This window comes from Pongo pygmaeus, chromosome 8 (assembly GCF_028885625.2).
Source record: "Pongo pygmaeus isolate AG05252 chromosome 8, NHGRI_mPonPyg2-v2.0_pri, whole genome shotgun sequence".
Taxonomy (NCBI): domain Eukaryota; kingdom Metazoa; phylum Chordata; class Mammalia; order Primates; family Hominidae; genus Pongo; species Pongo pygmaeus.
The window spans coordinates 54837212-54849951 of NC_072381.2; the positions used below are offsets into that span (position 1 = coordinate 54837212).

The following is a 12740-nucleotide window of genomic DNA, read 5'->3' on the forward strand; positions in this document are numbered from 1 at the left end:
GCATACTCCAGCCTGGGCGATAGAGCAAGTCTCTGTCTCGAAATGAAATGGAATGAAATGATGAGAATAAATGAAATAATAAAATGAATAATGAAATGCCAGGTGAAAAAATGAAATGATGAAATGAATAATGAAATGCCGGGTGCAGTGGTGCACTCCAGCCTGGGCAATAGAGCAAGTCTCCGTCTCGAAATGAAGTGAAATGAGATGAAATGGGATGAAATGAAATGAAATAATGAAATGCCGGGTGAAATGAAATGAAGAAGTAAATGAAATAATGAAATGAATAATAAAATTCCAGGTATGGTGATGCACTCCAGCTTGGGTGATAGAGTGAGACTCCGTCTTGAAATGAAATGATGAAATAATGAAACAAAATTAAATATGAAATGAAATGAAATGTAATTCTGGGTGCGGTGGCTCACGCCTGTAATCCTAGCACTTTGGGAGGCCGAGGAGGGTGGATCACCTGAGGTCAGGAGTTCAAGACCAGCCTGGCCAACATGGTGAAACCCTGTCTCTACTAAAATACAAAAATTGGCCGGGCATGATAGCAGGTGCCTGTAATCCCAGCTACTTGGGAGGCTGAGAGAGGAGAATCGCTTGAATCCAGGAGGCAGAGGTTGCAGTGAGCAGGGATTGCGCCACTGCACTCCAGCCTGGGCGTTAGAACGAGCCTCCGGCTCAAAATGAAGTGACATGACATGACATGACATGATGAAATGAAATAATGAATAATGAAATGCGGGTGGTGCACTCCAGCCTGGGCGATGCAGCAAGTCTGTGTCATGAAATGGAATGGCATGGAATTGAATGGGAATGGGAATATCGGAATATGGGAATGGAATAAATGAAATGAAGAAATATGAAATGCCAGGTGTGGTGGCGCACTCCAGCCTGGGTGATAGAGCGAGTCTCTATCTTGAAGTGAAGTGAAATGAAATGAAATGAAATGAAATAAATGAATACTGAAATGAAATAATAAAATGAAATGCCAGGTGTGGTGGCACACTCCAGCCTGGGCAATAGAGCGAGTCTCTGTCTTGAAATGAAATGAAATAAATGAAATGAGAAATGATGAGATGAAATATGAAATGCCGGGTGAAATGAATAATGAAATGCCAGGTGTGGTGGTGCACTCCAGCCTGGGTGATAGAGCGAGTCTCCGTCTTGAAATGAAATGAAATGATCAAATGAAATGATGAAATGAAATAATGAAATGAATAATGAAATGCTGGGTGCAGTGGCGCACTCTAGCCTGGGCAATAGAGGGAGTCTCCGTCTCGAAATGAAATGAAATGAAATGAAATGATGAAATGAATAATGAAATGCCGGGTGAAATGAAATGATGAAATGAAATAATGAAATGAATAATGAAATGCCAGGTGCAGTGGCACACTCCAGCCTGGGTGATAGAGTGAGTCTCTGTCTCAAATGGGATGAAATGAAATGAAGAAATAATGAATAATGAAATGCCGGGTGAAATGAAATGAAGAAATAATGAAATGAAATGCTGGGTGTGGTGATGCACTCCAGCCTGGGTGATAGAGTGAGACTCCGTTTTGAAATGAAATGAAATGAAGGAGATGAAATGATGAAATAAATATGAAATGCTGGGTGCACTGCCTCACGCTTGTAATCCTAGCACTTTGGGAGGCCTAGGTGGGCAGATCACCTGAGGTCAGGAGTTCAAGATCAGCCTGGCCAACATGGTGAAACCCTGTCTCTACTAAAATATAAAAATTAGCTGGGCATGATGGCGGGTGCCTGTAATCCCAGCTACTCGGGAAGCTGAGAGAGGAGAATTGCTTGTACCCAGGAGGTGGAGGTTGCGGTGAGCAGAGATCACGCCACTGCACTCCAGCCTGGGCAATAGAACGAGTCTCCATCTCAGAATGAAATGACATGACATGATGAAATGAAATAATGAAATTAATAATGAATTGTGGGTGGCGCACTCCAGCCTGGGTGATAGAGCGAGTCTCTGTCATGAAATGAAATGGGAAATGAAATATAAAATGAATAATGAAATGCTGCGTGCACTCCAGCCTTGGTGATAGAGCGAGTCTGCGTCATGAAATTGAAAAATGAAATGAAGAAATGAAATAGATGAAATGAAAAAATGAAATAATAAAATGAATAATGAAATGCTGGGTGTGGTGATGCACTCCAGACTGGGCGATAGAGCGAGTCTCCGTCTCGAAATGAAACAAATGAAGTGAGAAATGAAATACGAAATGCCAGGTGAAATGCAATGAATAATGAAATGCTGGGTGTGGTGGCGCACTCCAGCCTGGGTAATAGATCGAGTCTCCATCTCGAAATGAAATGAAATGAGATGAAATATGAAATGAAATAAATGAAACTAAATGATGAAATAATGAAATGCCGGGTGCGGTGGCGTACTCCAGCCTGGGCAATAGAGCAAGTCTTCGTCTCGAAATGAAACAAAATGAAATGATGAAATGAATAATGAAATGCTGGGTGAAACGAAATGAAATAAATGAAATGAATAATGAAATGCCAGATGCAGTGGCGCACTCCAGCCTGGGTGATAGAGCGAGTCTCTGTCTCGAAATGAAATGACATGACATGACATGAAATGAAATAATGAAATGAATAATGAAATGCCAGGTGTGGTGGTGCCCTCCAGCTTGGGCGGTAGAGTGAGTCTTCATCTCTAAAAGAAATGAAATGAATGAAATGATGAAATGAATAATGAAATGCCAGGTGCAGTGGCGCACTCCAGCTTGGGCAATAGAGCAAGTCTCTGTCTCGAAATGAAATGAAATGAATAATGAAATGCCGGGTGTGGTGGTGCACTCCAGCCTGGGCGATTGAGCGAGTTTCCATCTGGAAATGAAATGAAATGAAGAAATGAAATAATGAAATGAATAATGAAATGCTGGGTGCAATGAAATGAAGAAATGAAATAATGAAATGAATAATGAAATGTCAGGTGCAGTGGCGTACTCCAGCCTGGGTGATAGAGTGAGTTTCCATCTTGAAATGGAATGAAAGAAATGAAATATGAAATGCTGGGTGTGGTGGCTCACACCTGTAATCCTAGCACTTTGGGAGGCCGAGGTGCGTGGATCACCTGAGGTCAGGAGTTCAAGACCAGCCTGGCCAACATGATGAAACCCCATCTCTACTAAAATACAAAAACTAGCCGGGCATGATAGTGGGTGCCTGTAATCCCAGCTACTTGGGAGGCTGAGAGAGGAGAATCACTTGAACCCAGGAGATGGTGGTTGCCATGAGGCAAGATCGCGCCACTGCACTCCAGCCTGGGCAGCTGAGCGAGACTCTGTCTCAAAAATAAATAAATAAATAAATAAATAAATAAATAAAATAAATAAATTACCCTGTTTGATCTGACAGCTGCTAGTTTTTCCCTCATGATCTTTCTATTAAAATAGCTCTGTACCTACTATGTTGAGCCCTTCCTTTTTTTTTGACAGGGTCTCAGACTAGAGTACAGTGGTGTGATCATGGCTCACTGCCATCTCTGCCTCCTGGGTTCAAGTGATAATCCCATCTCAGCCTTCCAAGATGCTAGGACTACGGGCACACGCCACCACGCCTGGCTAATTTTTTTGTGTTTTTTGTAGAGACGGGGTTTCACCATGGTGCCCAGGCTAGTCTCAAACTCTTGAGCTCAAGTGATCCACCCTGCCTTGGACTCCCAAGTATTGGGATTACAGGTGTGAACCACCGCACCCGGCCCCCTCTTTTTTTAAATTTCTGTATTTAAAGTGTACATTGGGGGTTGGAAATAGTTTAGATCAGCAGGGATTAGCCATTCCCTAAATGTAAACTTCTTCAGTGGTGCTATACTTAGAGTGCCTAAGGTCATTTCCAAATCCATGAATCTGGAAGTTGAAGTTATATTTGTATTCCCACCACACAAAATTTATGTCTGTGCCCTGTCTTCTTGGGTCTGTTTTTAACCAGAAATTAATAAGACATTGATTTGCCTTTGTTAGAGTGATTTCAGTGTTTTGAGTTATTAAGACAGGAAGTATGAGTCCATGTTGGAATTCTGGGTCAGCAGATTATTTACCTCTTCTACAATTGCAATGGAAATTGAAATCTATTTGTCCTGTGACATAGAATTAATGAGTATTCTTTTTTGCTTTTTCTCTTCTGAGCCAAGAGCTTTCTTTTCATAATTTATGTTGGAGGTGTTCCAGACTATGTTATGTTATTACTGCAAGAAGGTCCTTGCCACAGAAAGTTAGACTCTCATTTCTTTTGATAATATCAAATATTCAGCCTTTTCCTCTGTCTTAAGAATACATATAATATGCCTTAAATTAGATGCTATACCATAGTGGCTTCCCTTGTGTAAGAAAATGGAGTGGAGGGGGCTGAGCTGGAGCTTCCATGCCTATCTGTTGGGCTGGAAACACCTCCCACTCAACTCCAGCCATTTGCCACTCTGCATAATTAGTGTACCTCATTTATTCAGAAGAAGCTGGAATCCCAGATTTTTATGTGAAATCTCCTGTTTTTAAAATATTTGATCTTTTTCAACGTAATTTGGCCCAACAAAACTCTTGCTGGCTTGAGTGCTGCCCTTGTACTGCCAATTGAAGTTTAACATTTGTCTAACCCTAAAGACTTTCAAAGTGAAATTATTTTTAGGTTCTTAACGAGGTTTTTCTATGCCAAGGTAAAATTTTCAAGGGCATATGAGGTATTTACTGTCTCACTCTGAGTTCTGTTTAAGTGAACATGGGCATGCATGTTGGAGAAAGTGTTGTGAGCTCTTACGGATGAAGTTTAAATGCAACCTATTTTCAATAGAAAAAAGCCTCTTACTCTCAGATATCTCAGAAAAACTTAGATTTTACAATCCTTTTAAGACTTAAGACTCTTAGGTCTGTGGAGTCAAAATGCTCCTTGATATTTGTGGTGGATGAATTACTGAAAAACAGAATTCCTCAGCGAATCAGGTGTCTGATGCATAATAAACCAACCTAACAAAAAAAGCTGCCTTTCAGAGGCAAGAATATAGAACATGTGTAGTTAATTAAGCTATTTAAAACAGAAATGTTAGGCCTGGCATGGTGGCTCACGTCTGTAATCTCAGCACTTTGGAAGGCCAAGGCGGGAGGATCACAAGATCAGGAGATTGAGACCATCCTGGCTAACACGGTGAAACCCCGTCTCTACTGAAAATACAAAAACATTATCCGGGTGTGGTGGTGGGTGCCTGTAGTCCCAGCTACTAGGGAGGCTGAGACAGGAGAATGGCGTGAACCCAGGAGGCAAGGTTTGCAGTGAGCCGAGATTGCGCCACTATGCTCCAGCCTGGGCCACAGAGCAAGACTCCATCTCAAAAAAAGAAATGTTATGAAAAATTTGGAAATATTTGTCACTAGCTGTATGACCTTTTGAAAAAGGTCCGCCTAATACCGTGCTCATCTATAAAACTGGGGTATGATGATTATCAATTTACAGGATTGTGATGCATTTTAAATGAAACAAGTTCCATTAAGTGCTTATTGCTGAAGGTATAATTCAGTGAATGTTCGTTCCTTTTCTTAGAGCAGAATTTGGTATTTTATTTTCACCTAAGCCATTTTGGTTCAGTTCTTAAGGCTTTGATTATTTTTTTAAGTTGAGTGGTGTTTAGTGTTCCCATGTTCATAACAGCGTATTATTCACAGCAGCCATACAGGCTGGGTGTGGTAGCTCATGTCTATAATCCCAGCACTTTGGGAAGCCAGTGTGGGCAGATTGAGTCCAGGAGTGCAAGGGCAATATGGTGAAACCCTGTCTATACAAAAAATTAGCTGGGCTTGGTGGTGGGCACCTGTAGTCCCAATTACTGGGAAGGCTGAGATGGGAGAATCACCTGAGCCCAGGAGATCGAGGCTGCAGTGTGCCTTGATTGTGCCACTGCACTCTAGCCTGGGCGACAAAGTAAGACCCTGTGTCAAAAAAAAAAAAAAAAAAGGTAGATTCCAAGAGGCCAAGGCAGGCAAATGGGCAGATTGCTTGAGCCCAGGAGTTGGAGACTAGCCTGGACAACATAGCTACTAAAAATACAAAAAATGAGCTAAGCATGGTGGTACATGCTACTCCCGAGGCTGAGGTGGGAAGATCACTTGAGCTTGGGGAGGTCAAGGCTGCAGTGAGCCGTGATCACGCCACTGCACTCCAGCCTGGGTAACCCTGTCTCAAAAAAAGAAAAATGTGGTATATACATAAAATAGAATATTATTCTGCCTTTAAAAAGGAAATTCTGACAGATGGTAAGACATGGATGATCACTGAGTACATTATGCTAAATAGGCCATCTATAAAAAAATATCGTGTGATTCTACTAATGTGAGGTACTTAGAATAGTCAGATTCATACAGAAAAAAAGTAGAATGGAAGATGGCCGGGATGGGGTGTAGTTATTGTTAAATGGGCAGAGAGTTTCAGTTTTGCAAGATGAAAAGAGTCCTCTGAAGATAGATGTTGGTACACGGAGCACTGTGGCTCACGCCTGTAGTCTCAACTCTTTGGGAGGCTGAGGCAGGAGGATTGTTTGAGCCCAGGAGTTCAAGACCACCCTAGGTAACATAGGGAGACCTCATCTCTACAAAAAATAAAAAATTTAGCCCGGTGCGGTGGTGCATGATTGTAGTCCTACCTACTTAGGAGGTTGTTGTGGGAGGATCACTTGAGCTCAGAAGGTCGAGGCTGCAGTGAGCCTTTACCACACCACTACACTCCAGCCGGGGTGACAGAGCAAGACCCTGTCTCAGAAGAAAAAATAAAGGAAAAGTAGATGTTGGTAATAGCACAGCCGTGTGAATGTACTTAATGCCTCTGAAATGTACACTTAAAAATGGTTAAGGTGGTAAATTTTATGTTACATGTACCATAATTCTTAAAAGAATAAAGTTTTTTAAAAATTTTAAGACAGCTGCTAACAGTCCTCAACAATGGCATTTAGTAGTCATGTTAGTATGTAGGTAAGGCTGTTCCTATAGAACAGGAGCCACCAACTCCTGCTGGCCAGCTGCCTGTTTATTTGCTGTGTGAAGGCTAAGAATGTGATTTACATTTTTTAGTTACATTTTAAATGGTTATATAAGTACCTAGATAACAATAGCGTTTGACCCTCAAAGCCCAAAATGTTTACTATCTGGCCCTTTTAAAAAAGATATATGTTAATCTGTGCTTTAAAGTCATTGTCATTTGAATGCATTAGTTCTGCCTCTAATCAGCCCTATATCCCACAAACAAGGCACTTAAATATTCTGGGCCTCATTTTTTCATGTATAGAAGAGGTGGTGCTTGCCTATCACTTTCGAAGAACTACATAAGGATCCCAAAATACAGGAGGTAAAACTGAAACACAAGTCATATTTGCTTTGTTTTATAGAGATTGACCATTGGCCTTATTTGATTACTCTGTTCAAAGCAAGTACCTTTGCTTATCAACTTCCTGTGCTTAGTTGTGTAGAGTTGTTTGAGTAAAGAATCCCTAGAGACCCTTAAACTTGCAAACAGATCAACCAATTGGGAAACCCTGGAATTAATGGAAACAGTTACAATTAGAACATGGCTCGTATGTGGTAAAAGGCCACCCTTGAGTAAAGATTAGCTATGTGATAAGTACAAACACCAATGTTTAGTGTCTTGTTGGAGTTGATTTTTTTTCTCTCTGGCTTTTGAGAAGTAACTTCATTGATTTGAACTAAGTTTTTGATTCATTTGGCAAGAAAATAGAAAGCTTTTGGGGGAGTAAATTATTTAGTATGTTACTGGTGTCCCAAATATCTTTTTTTTTTTTTTTTTTTTTTTTGAGACAGTCTTGCTGTGTCGCCCAGGCTAGAGTGCAGTGATGCAATCTTTGCTCACTGCAACCTCCACCCACCAGGTTCAAGCATTTCTTTTGCTTCAGCCTCCCACATAGCTGGAATTACAGGTGCCTGCCACCACGCCTGGCTGATTTTTGTATATTTAGTAGAGATGGGGTTTCACCATGTTGGCCAGGCTGGTCTTGAACTCCTGACCTCAAGTGATTCGCCCACCTTGGCCTTCCAAAGTGCTGGGATTACAGGCCGTGAGCCACCATGCTAGGCCTTTTTAAAAATTTTTTTTTATTTTTTGAGACCAGGTCTGGCTTTGTTGCCCAGGCTGAAGTACAGTGGCACGATCTTGGCTCACTGCAACCTCCACCTCCTAGGCTCAAGCAATCCTCTCACCTCATCCTCCCAAGTATCTGGGACTACAGATGCATGCCACCATGCCTAGCTAATTCTTTACATTTTTTTGTAGAGATGGGTATCGGGGAACCTGCCCCGATAGTCACGTAGGTTCTTTTCTATTTTCCTTAAGCGTCGGCCGGCTTGAGAAATAAAGGGACAGGGTACAAAAGAGAGAAATTTTAAAGCTGGGCATCCGGGGGAGACATCACATGTCGGTAGGTTCCATGATGCCCCACAAGCTGCAAAAACCAGCAAGTTTTTATTAGGGATTTTCAAAAGGGGAGGGAGTGTGCGAATAGGTGTGGATCAGAGACATCAAGTACTTCACAAGGTAATAGAATATCACAAAGCAAATGGAGGCAGGGCGAGATCACAGCACCACAGGACCAGGGCGAAATTAAAATTGCTAATGAAGTTTCGGGCACCATTGTCATTGATAACATCTTATCAGGAGACAGGGTTTTGAGAGCAACCAGTCTGACCAAAATTTATTAGGCGGGAATTTCCTCTTCCTAATAAGCCTGGGAGCGCTATGGGAGACTGGAGTCTGTTTTACCCCTACAGTCTACAGACCATAAAAGATGGCCACACCCAGGGGGGCCGTCTATAGACCTGTACCCCCAGGCGCATATTCTCTTTCCCAGGGATATTCCTTGCTGAGAAAAAGAATTCAGCGATATTTCTCCCATTTGCTTTTGAAAGAAGAGCAATATGGCTCTGTTCACCCGGCTCACTGGCGGTCAGAGTTTAAGGTTCTCTCTCTTATTCCCTGAACAATTGCTGTTATCCTGTTCTTTTTTCAAGGTGCCCAGATTTCATATTTGTTCCAACACACATGCTCTACAATTTGTGCGGTTAACGCAATTATCACATGGTCCTGAGGCGACATCTTCCTCAGCTGACAGGATTAAGAGATTAAGGTAAAGACAGGCGTAGGAAATCACAAGGGTATTGATTGGGGAAGTGATAAGTGTCCATGAAATCTTCACAATTTATGTTTAGAGATTGCAGTAAAGACAGGCATAAGAAATTATAAAAGTATTTGGGGAACTAATAAATGTCCATGAAATCTTCACAATCCACATTCTTTTGCCATGGCTTCAGCTGGTCCCTCCGTTTGGGGTCCCTGACTTCTCGCAACAGATGGGGTTTCACCATGTTGCCCACGCTGGTCTTGAACTCCTGGGCTCAAGCAGTCCGCCCACCTTGGCCTTCCAAAGTGCTGGGATTACAAGTGTGAGCCACCACGTCCGGCCCCCAAGTATCTTAAAGCCTTATAGATTCCATTGTCACTATGTTACCCCTAGTGCATATGCCAAAGAGGATTCCCAGGGAAGCTTGTTATTTGATGGCTGAGAACTAATGTGAGAATCCTTCCACAAGGGCCAAGTAGATACCATGTTCTTAGAATGCGCAAAGCAAACAACCAGCTAGAAGCAGTGGTTTTGCAGCTCTTTCCAAAGCCCATGGACTGACTTCACAGTCCTGTGGATTATTGACTATAGGTTCAGGGGAGTTAATCTGAAGTTGAATGTGTGGTTATAGGAAATAGTGTCTGCAAAAGTATTGTGTTTTCAATTACCGGCCCACCAGCATTTTTCCACTGACAAACAGCAGTGAGGGCACCTTGGCTATTGCTTGGTCTTACATTCAGAATGGGGTTTTGAGTTACTACATTTTGGCTACCTGCTTGGAAGAATCCTTATTACACTCAAAATTAGATCTAATAGCTGAGCCATAGCAATGCTGTTGCAGATACCTTTAGCATTTATTCTCCTGTGCCTCATGGCTTATTTTTTCCACATTAGGAATTTGGTCTAGTTCACTTTCAGCTCTGCAGCTTTTTACTGATTTACTAGGCAGAGATATAAGGTTGATCCTTATTAAACTGAACAGATTATTTTGAGTATACACTATTTTCCAATTAGTACAATTTTTCAACCACATTGAATACAGTTGGAAGTTTTAACTGCTATGCCTACAGTCTGAATATGGCAAGTTCACAAAGATATGATGTGAACTTCAAGGAGATAACCTCATGTTATACTTTTAGTGGGGTTTTTTGAGTTTCTTAAAAATGTTTTTGGTCCGCCTACATGTTTGACAGCTGTTTATAGATAATGTCTGCAGTTTCTGTTTGAGAGAGATAATTATGACACTTAGCATTGGAAAACTAAGAAGAACGTAAGCAGGCCATCTATCAGAAGTCTTCAGACTGGAGAGATTCCTGGAGGGGGAGTGCCCTTTAATCCATCAGCTGAAGCCATCTGGTAGGACACTCATTGCAGAAATGGTTAGTTCTGAAATGTTCTAACTCAGCAACATCACTTAATGTCACAGAATTGACAGGCACAGAGCTAAAAGGGCCTCTAGCCACCCCCACAACTCCGCTCTACCTTTGTCTCCCTAACACATGACTTGGAACAAATACACTCTAGGTACAAAGATGGCTACCTGAAGTTTATGATCCCCACTCATAGAGCTGCATGAGGACTTCACATTTTTTAAAAAGCTGCTTTGGGCACCCCCATTCCTGAGGAGTTTTGTGGCTTGGTTTCTCTTTGCCGCATAACGTTTGTAAGGCTAACATTTTATAACCATAAGCAGTTGGGGCATTTTCTATTTTGAGAAATTTATTTGTAGCTTCCTTTTATTTACACTTGGGTACTATTTTTAAGTAACTGAAATATTTTTGTTTCTCCATTGCAAGTGAAATCCTTGTTGCTAATCTTTTGCCACATGTAAAATTGTTCACTTGTTTTCAAGCAGGTAGTTCAGTATCTGTAATTCTTGAATTCTTTTCAACTAGCATGATGCTAGGTGTCCCTCACTGTTTTTTAATTGTGGGAGATTGATGCATCAGTGCACGAAGTGGGGGGTGGTCACCAGCACCTAACTCAAAGTGTGATTATAGCTATCTTACCACATTTTTTTTTTCTTTCTCTGTCACCCAGGCTGGAGTGCAGTGGTGTAATCTCAGCTCACTGCAGCCTCGACCTCCTGGGCTCAAGCGATCCTCCTACCTCAGCCTCCCAAATAGCTGGGACCACAGGCGCATGCCACCCCACTGAGCTAATTTTTCTATTTTTTGCAGAGACAGGGTTTTGCCATGTTGCCTAGGTTGTTCTCAAACTCCTGAGCTCAAGCCTGCCTCAGCCTCCCAAAGTGCTGGGATTACAGGTGTGAGCCACCATGCCTGGCTATCACTAATCTTCAAGGTTAATATTTGGAGGACCCATCCAGAGTCCAAAGGTTGTTAATACTCTTTCCAAATAGGGTGTCACCTTATTTACATTACAGACTTAAATCCACTGACAGTGCTAGTGGAGTTCTAAATCATATTACTAGCAGGAAATGACTGTTCTAGTTGGAACTCCAGTAATAAACTGCCATAGGAACAAATTGGAAAGTAAGGGAAAAAAAATTATGAATATGAAAATGTCAAGTCATATGTATTACACAAGTGGTATTACTTTAAAAGCTTTGTCTCCTTTTTGAGATGGAATATTGATTTATTTATTTTAAAAACGGTCTCCATTTCATAGTTTTTTTTTTTTTTTTTTTTTTTTTTTTGTTTGTTTGTTTGTTTGTTTGACGGAGTCTCACTTGTCTCACCCTGTCGCCCAGGCTGGAATGTAGTGGTATGATCTCAGCTCACTGCAACCTCAGCCTCCTGGGTTCGAGCCATTATCCTGCCTCAGCCTCCAAGTAGCTGGGACTATAAGCACACATCAGCACACCCAGCCAATTTTTTTGAATTTTTAATAGGGTTTCACTATGTTGGCCAGGCTGGTTGAACTCCTGACCTCAAGCGATCCACCCACCTTGGCCTCCCGAAGTGCTGGGATTATCTGAGCCACCGTGCCCAGCCTATTTCACAGTACTTTTTATTTAACCCTATCATGCTAGGGCACTATGCAATATACGGCTATTTCATTTTCCTTTTGTCTCTGTTTCCCAGGTGGTCTTCGAGGGATAGCACGAGGTGGTCTGACAGGACTAACACTTACCAGCCTCTATGCACTATATAATAACTGGGAGCACATGAAAGGCTCCTTGCTCCAACAGTCACTCTGAAGATTTTGCCAACTCATGAATGGAGGACACTTCAGTAGTCATCTAGATCATTTTATAAGACAGTTTGGAGTTATTCTCTGTCTTCTACCTACAATTAATTTGAAAAATTGGAGATTTTGATTTGCTGTGATGAAAATCCTGGATGGTTGACCAAGACTGGCACTTGTTCCAGCCATTAGTGAGTTGAAGCCAAAGCCCTTTGGTGACTCACTGAGTACCATGGTTCTGTTCTCCTCTGGAGAAGATCTTGCACGCATCTGTTCTCCTCCCCCATGAACTAGAAAACCACTTACTCCCAGAATTCAGGTCGTGCTTGTCAGTACTATATCACCAAGTCCATTCATTTAATGATCCAAAACTGTAATGTTGCACTGTATTCCAAATAAAGGGTAAAACAGAACCAAAGTTATAACTCCAACACACAAACATAGTGGTTGTCTCAAT

General features: G+C 41.7%; 1 protein-coding gene across 3 annotated transcripts in view; it reads left to right on the top strand.

The window, feature by feature from the left end:
* Positions 1-12722, top strand: part of LOC129044875 (mitochondrial import inner membrane translocase subunit Tim23) — a 34069-nt gene extending 21347 nt beyond the window's left edge. The window contains exons 7-8 of one of the 3 annotated variants that reach the window (XM_054503007.2): positions 9024-9139; positions 12181-12291. In XM_054503007.2, coding sequence (XP_054358982.1) covers positions 9024-9100 — 77 coding nt within the window. In that variant the 3' untranslated portion in view covers positions 9101-9139; positions 12181-12291. Of the gene's footprint in view, positions 1-658; positions 1050-9023; positions 9140-12180 lie in introns of those variants that run through there. The other 2 variants (XR_010127419.1, XM_054503006.1) reach the window with 2 other exon arrangements.
* Positions 12723-12740: the final 18 nt, after the last annotated feature.